This window comes from Mesoplodon mirus (assembly GCF_964341445.2).
Source record: "Mesoplodon mirus genome assembly, chromosome: 12".
Lineage (NCBI taxonomy): Eukaryota > Metazoa > Chordata > Mammalia > Artiodactyla > Ziphiidae > Mesoplodon > Mesoplodon mirus.
Window position 1 is genome coordinate 41,469,536 of NC_138988.1, and position 7,586 is coordinate 41,477,121.

General features: G+C 44.3%; 1 protein-coding gene across 1 annotated transcript; it reads right to left on the reverse strand.

The window, feature by feature from the left end:
* Positions 1-1,348: 1,348 nt before the first annotated feature.
* CCR5 (C-C motif chemokine receptor 5) lies at positions 1,349-6,281 on the reverse strand. The gene is made up of 2 exons (XM_082637463.1): positions 6,241-6,281; positions 1,349-4,458 (listed from the first exon to the last, which is right to left on the reverse strand). The coding sequence occupies exon 2, from the start codon at positions 4,445-4,447 to the stop codon at positions 3,389-3,391; it is 1,059 nt and encodes a 352-aa protein (XP_082493589.1). The 5' UTR covers positions 4,448-4,458; positions 6,241-6,281; the 3' UTR covers positions 1,349-3,388.
* Positions 6,282-7,586: the final 1,305 nt, after the last annotated feature.

Here is a 7,586-nt window from a genome sequence, read left to right on the forward strand (position 1 = left end):
AATGACTTATTAATTTAATCAGTAGAAATGCCAGTACATTTTAGTTTAGTCAGAGCTGCTTCTACTGAGAACCCTTGGAATATAGATGTCAACAGAATCCTAGTTTATGAATTTGCACATTATTGCTCCCTGCTAAGGACGTTTACTTTTTCTTTGACTTTCTCCATGGCACATACAAAACCCCCTCCTTGATGGGGCCTCTGAGTTGAGGCAGTGAATGGAGTCAGAACCTGCAGGCCATAATGAGTTCACACTTGTTTGTGGATCTAAGGGATGGGCAGAGAAGAGGTGGACAGAGGAGGGGCCTGCAGAGCAAGGGGCATGGAGGATCCAGGCAAACGAGGGGTGAGCATGGGGTATGCACCCTGGAAAGGCTGCAGACACTTTGGGTAGCTTTTTCTTCATGTTAACGTTGGATTCATTTTTTCAGAGGGAAAGAGGATAAGAAGTGCATGCGTATCAGCCATAAAAACGGATACTTTCCAGTCTCCCTGTGGCAGCTGCCTTTGTCATATGGGGCAGGCCTGCCTTCTCCCTGGCCCTTCCCTCTGCTCTCAGCCCTCTTCCAGCCTTCATTGGTTCATGCCTCCTTGTATCCTATGAGTTGGAAGGAAGGGAGAAGGGAGAAGCTGTCCTAAGGACCAGCTCCAGCTGTCCTTGTCTGCTGCTCATTTCACAGACCTGCATGTAGGACGCTGGCCAACTCTAGAGTCCACTCTGGAAGGGGAAAGGAGAGCGGGGGGAAAACCAGTGTGAATGTGCCTGGCCAGGTCACCTCCACATGGAGCACCTGTCCTCCTTGAGGGTGAGAGACACGTTCACAGAAGTTCACATGGGCACCGTTGCCATCGCTGAAATTACAGCCAAGCTTTGGGAAGAGATTTTAAATGAAAGAAAAGTAATCTTTATAGCCACCAACCTCTTCCTCCTGCATTATGTATCTGTAACTCAAGACTGCAGATAAATGACCAGGTTATGACATTATATGTCTTCTTCATTTTCAAGCATAGACAGCTGGCATATGCTGAATCACACATTGATTTTTTTAAAAAAAAGTCAGTTCTTTTGCTTGAGTAGAATTAAATTTGAAATTTAAAAGTTTTCAGGGTCAATTGTTCAGAATCACCACTCTGGGAAGTAGCATCTTTAAAAACAAATTATTCTGGCAATTTGAGCCAGGGAGACGGTTAACTTTTAAAAATAATTAGAAAAATAATTCTCAATATATGTGTTTGTGTGTGTGTATGAAATTTTCCAAAACAGCTACACAAAATGCTCTCACAAGTTTATGTGCTATTTTCTAAATGTAAACTTGGCTGAAAAAACAAGAATACAATCAGTTATTTTACAGGGTTTTTATTAGATACATATTTTCTTCTAAGCAGTTTGTAACTTTCTATATATGTAAGAATGTCATATACATGTATATGTATATGTGTATATATACATACATATGTTTATATGTATATACACACACAAAGATATCAGAATGTTTGAATTGACTCATAGGTGAGGGTCATGTGTCATATATGCACTCTCAACAACCTTAAGGGCAAAAGAAAAGGTCCTTCCAGTCACTTCCCATTGACAGCCACAACCCTCAAGATTCACATTTTAGAGCTGGAGAAAAATCAGTAGTACCTCTTATTTTGACACCTTAATCTCCTGAGGGATTCTCACTCCTTTACATTTTCCCACCTAATCTTTACAACTATAGTCTTAGCTACCCCTGAATTCAAAACAATCTTAGGCATATACAAAATAACATAAGTAGCAACTGCAAAAAAATGTTAATTCTCCCTTTGAAATGAATAAGTCTCTTAGTGTTTGGATATGCTTTGTTTGGAGATGGTGCCTGGAAGGTGTATCTAAAGCCTCCACACTCAGCCTGAAACACAGAGGTTAGTAAATTGCACGTTTTGTGGCTTATAAAGCATGAGGCAGCCTGTTTCCAAATGAGTGTGTCCTTCTTCCCTTTGTCTATTGATAGTTAAATCCGGAAAACCGTAAATAGTGGTGCGCCTGGCAGGCAGAAAGTCATTCAGTCTTCCTGCAGCTCTTGGGGACCTCTTTACTCAGTGCTTAGAAAGCTCTGGATTTTTATTAACTATGTAATCAGTCCTCACCTAGATGTCATATCTGACCTAAAAGTGTTCCTGGACCTCAGGCTCGTGCATTCGTAAATCTGGTGTTTCAAAGCCCCCTGGAGATGCCTCATGATTCAAGCCTGGATGGGATGGACTGCTCTGGGGGCAGGAGCAGTCAGTGACAGGCAGCCCAGGGTCTGTGTGCCTAGGGCTGTGTTCAGCTCACAGACCACCAACTTTCTCTTCCACCAACTCCTGTTTTGACCTAAACCACCTCCTCCTTCTTGGTGTCTCTTTTAGGGCATCTCTGATGCTTGCATGGAATCTAGGGGTTCACTCTGACTCTTCTCTGCTCCTCACCGCCAAGCCAAATCTGCCCCAACTATTGCTAACTCTCATCCTAAATGCTGTGAGAATACACTCTTCCTTCCCATCTCCTGCGCCTCGACCTGAGTGGAGCCTCCTCACTCGATCAGATTGTTTTGGTCTCCTTGCCCTGAATGCTCACCTTTCCAGGCCATCCTTTGGCTGTGGAATGAGCCTTCTGCAACACTGGCAAGGGCTCCCTGCTCTGCTCTTGGACTTTGATGAGCAGCGCTGTCCAGGTTCCTCATGCTCTCACCTCATCCTTCCTCCCCTGGGGTTCCCCCAACCAGCGCACATCTCCCCACAGCCAGTCTTTGCCAGTGTGGTGCCTGCAGCCTGGACCTCATCTTCCCCTCCACCAACAGACCATCCACCTCCAATCCCTTCTCTGCGAAGAAACCTTCCCAGCTCTTAACAGGCCACAGGGCTCTCCCCTGGTGTGAATGTCTGTGGAACTTATTAACCACACCTTGGAGGGGAGATCCCACATGGAAGTTGTCATTTCTTAACTTTTCTCCATGTCTTTTCTCCCCATGGCAAGAGAAAGATCTATTTTAAGCACATTTGCAACCTGGATGTTGCCCTACACCGATAAGAAACTATACAATACTTTCCTCAGTTCATTTTGTTATTCCCGTTCAGGTAACCAAACTCAGGAATTAGCAATTCTCTGAGGGTTTTTTTTTTTTAAATATTGAACTTTTGCAGTGAAGGGAGAGTTTGCCAATAAATTGATGTATGTGGAGGGGAGGTGAGAAGGTTGCTATTTCATCACGTGTTTTGATTTGGCTTTCTAGAACTGATGAGCTTGAAATATCTAATACACTTAGAGCTGATGCCAAATAAATGGATGAAACTTAGACCCTCTATGGCAGTAACTTCCTCTTTAAAAAAACCGCTCCCGCCCCTAGTTTGCATATAAAAACTGAGTCAGGTCACAAGCCAACAGAGATTTCCTGCTCCCCCGTGGATCTTGTATAAACGGAGCTCGTTCGCTCTGGAGCGTCTCCCTGGAAGACTGGACAGCCTTTGCAGAAGCGTCTGGCAATGTGCTTTCGGAAGAACTGTAAGAGATAGCTTCGGAACTTCTCCCCGACGAAGGCGTAGATGATGGGGTTAATGCAGCAGTGTGTCATCCCCAGGGTCTCTGTCACCTGCATGGCTTGGTCCAGCCTATTAGAGTCACTGCAGTTATTCAGGCCAAAGAATTCCTGGAAGGTGCTCAGAAGAAGGACGATGTTGTAGGGAGCCCAGAAGAGAAAGTAGACAATCATGATGGCAAAGATGAGCCTCACGGCCTTGTGCCTCTTCTTCTCGTTGCGACACCGAAGCAGGGTTTTTAGGATTCCCGAGTAGCAGACGATCATGACAAGCAGTGGCAGCACCAGGCCCAAGATGACTGTCTTTAAAGTTTGGAAATTCTTCCAGAAATGATACTGACTGGATGGAAAATGAGGGCTGCATGTATAACGAGAACCCTCTTTTTGGGATTTGGTAAAGATGATTCCTGGGAGAGAGGTGAACACAGCCACCACCCAGGTGACCCCGCTTGTCACCACCCCAAAGGTGACCGTCCTGGCTTTCAAAGCAAACACAGCATGGACGATAGCCAGGTACCTATCAATTGTCAAGAGGATGATGAAGAAGATTCCAGAGAAAAAGCCAATGAAATAGAAGCCCGTGAAAAACTGGCACATTATAGTCCCAAAGTCCCACTGGTCTGCAGCATAGTGAGCCCAGAACGGGATGGTGAGGATGAAAAGCAGGTCAGAGATGGCCAAGTTGAGCAGGTAGATGTCAGTCATGCTCTTCAGCTTTTTGCAGTTGATCAGGATGAGGACGACCAGAATGTTCCCCACAAAACCAAAGATGAACACCAGCGAGTAGAGCAGGGGCAGGAGCTGGGCTGCAGTTTGTCTCACATTGACTTTTTGGCAGGGCTCTGACACCCCATAATCAATGTCGTAGAGGGGACTTGATGTTTGATAATCCATTTTGCTCGACTCTGTGAATAAAGAAGAGATCTTTTATAAAGTCCTAGAATGTCCTTAACAGTCTGTCATGAATGCAAACTATCTTAAACACCAGTAGATTTTTTTTTTTTTTTTTTTTTTTTGCAGTACGTGGGCTTCTCACTGTCGTGGCCTCTCCCGTTGTGGAGCACAGGCTCCGGACGCGCAGGCTCAGCGGCCATGGTGCATGCGCCCAGCCACTCCGCGGCATGTGGGATCTTCCCGGACTGGGGCACGAACCCGTGTCCCCTGCATCGGCAGGCGGACTCTCAACCACTGCGCCACCAGGGAAGCCCACACCAGTAGATTTTAAAAGTTGATATATAGATTTCTACATTTAACTTAAGTCCCTTTTTTGGTCAAACAGTGAACTTCTGTAGTAAGGGATGTTTGTTGCCTGCTTCTCTGCTTACTAGATGGAGAGTATCATCTCACCAAATAAAATCTGATGTTGCATAGCCATGTGGAGTGAATGAAGCTGTGATAACAATGTCCAGAAACTGGGTCAGGCACCGTCCGACACTGTCTTACAATCTGTTCTGAAGCTGCCATTCCCAGGAGTTAGTTGACACACAGCATCACTACGAGCGTGCTGGTGGTAATGAACAGTTCCCCAGGGCGCTCTGCCTGCCAAACACCGTTCCAAGCTTCACTTCCATTCATTCAGTTAATCCTCAAGGTGACCCAGTGAGGCAGGTCAGGTTATTGTCCCCATTTTGCAAATAAGGACCTCAGAGCACAGAGAGGTTGAGTAACTTCGCCAAAGACACACAGTGAGGAAGCAACTAATTTTGAATGCAGGCAGCCTGTATTCTTATCCGTCGTGGTCCCCTGTCTTTCACTCTTTGGTGAGAGAACTAAAAACAGGACTGTCAGCCTGGTGCCTCAGTGTAGTCAAAATGAAACAGGCTGATGCCGGAGTCCCCTGAGAAGGTCATAGGAACCAGCAGCCAGTTGTGAAATCCAGACTGCCATTCTCACATTTTCTCTGAAGTTTGTGTTTGTAGTTTCTGAGCTGCTATAATTAAGAGCTCCCACACATACATAAGAAACGGCCAAGGGGACAGTGTTTCATCTCCCATCATACATCCTGGGTTAGCTCAGTCCCTTCACAACCCACTGACTTGCCTGGTCTATTTAAGTTCCACTGCTTGATTGAGAGTTTTCCCTAATTAGTCCTTGTGAGTCTCAAGCTCCTGGTACCTCAGATTAGGCAGCTGAGAGAAGCACACAGAAAATCTCACCTTTAAATTCTGAGCCAGAAAAAGAATCATACACTGAATATGCCGTGAAACTTCATTTGATATTTGTAACTTGTTATTAATTTGGACAATTTTCAGGCTTCCTTCTTTTCTTGGCCAAAAAAAAAAAAAAAAAAAAAGAATAAGACTTAGACGCAGCTTCTGGTTAGGCCTGTGTTCAGAGGGCATCCTGATGAGGAGGTTTTAGTTCTCCTTACCAGAAGATAATCTCTGTCAAGGTTTTGGCCAATAATCATCATCTCTCTGAAAAATCTTTCTTATGAAAGGTGAGGGCTTTTTAAAGTAATATTGCTCCCTTTAAAGTCTTTCATTCATAATCATGTTTTGTATCTTTGATGTTATCACAGTCTGAAACCATTCTGAATTCTAACTTTTTCCTTAAAGATAATATTTTAAGATAGTTCAGCGAGCACCTGGTGTTTTTCTAATGTCTTCCATGGTTTCCTGCAAAGGCTTTTACTCATCACACAAGCTGAGCTAAGTAATAGGCAAAGTGGCTGAGAGATGACTTACCGAGAGAGATTCTTGCAGGGGGACAGATGTCTCAGTTCCTCTGACCAGTTGAGCTGTGCAGATCAAACATACAGCATAAAAGTAGGAAATGCACAGTTTCTTCTGACTTGGGGGCGGAGTTTTAATGAATAAGTATGTGGCAGTGCAGAAAATCATCAGAGAACAGTCCTTTTTTCTAAAAGAAAGAAAAATTGAGCTTGAAATAGACTAGAAAATAGATAGCTGGTCTGAAAGCTTATTCATGGGCTTCCCTGATTACAGTTTCTTTTTGGTTCTCAGTTCATCCAACCACAGTCTGTTAGAAAACAGAAAGAATTGAAGGGAAAACAGAAAGAATTGAAGGGTAATAGAACTAGAAGAACATTCATGTCCATCTAGTCAAAAGCCCTCATTTTACTGAAAGAAACTGCTCTCCAAGAAGCAAATGATTAGGAGGGCTTAAGACCGCAGGGCTTATCAATAGGGAGGCTCAAAGGGTGAGAGATTCTGACCCCCTTGCCATTTGTTTTCCATGAAAGCCGGCTGAAACCAACTTTGAAGTGAAGGGAACATCACCTTAACCCTGTGCTCCCCTTTATCTGCTCTCCCCTCACCCCCCTTGCCTGCCACAACTCACACACATATGCTCATTACCCGATACTGTTTTCCTCTGCAAACTAAAATAACTGGTTGCTTAAGGGTTTTTACTATACCTTTACCTGTGAGCTAAACATGTTGCCCATCTTTCTCCGGATCAAGCATCTTGGGAGCATGTCATTATGAATTTTCGCTCTCCCTATCCACTGTTTTGCAGCCCTCCAAGCCAGCAGGCATTTGTGAGTGCCTGTATTCTGCCAGGGATGTAGGCAGCAGAGTTCCTCACTCCAAGATACAGTCTATCTGGAATTTCTGTGAGAATTTTTCAACACGAAACAGGCAACAAATGGCAGAAGAATAGGGTCAAGTTCAAGATTCTATTTCAATATTATATGCAGTCACCTCAGGCTTCCTTGGTGGTTGGTTACTTATCTATAAACCTTAATTGTAGACCACAAAACCAAGAACATAGTGGAGAGCCAGCGCCACAGAATAAGAAGCACTGGCTTGTGATCTGAGGAGACCCCAAACCTGTGAAAGTGGCCTCTACAGTCAGGTTGCCTGAGCTCGAAGCCTCGCCCTACCCTCAGCTTTCTTATCTGTGGAGTGGGCTGAATAATGGTAGTTGCTTCATGGGTTTGTTGGGAAGATTACATGAGGCATCCATGTCCAGAATTTAGCACATAATATACACTCAGTAAACATCAGACTCTTAGTTATCATTCAGTGATCCTTTCTTAGAGAGATTTATTATATAAAATTCTAAAAAA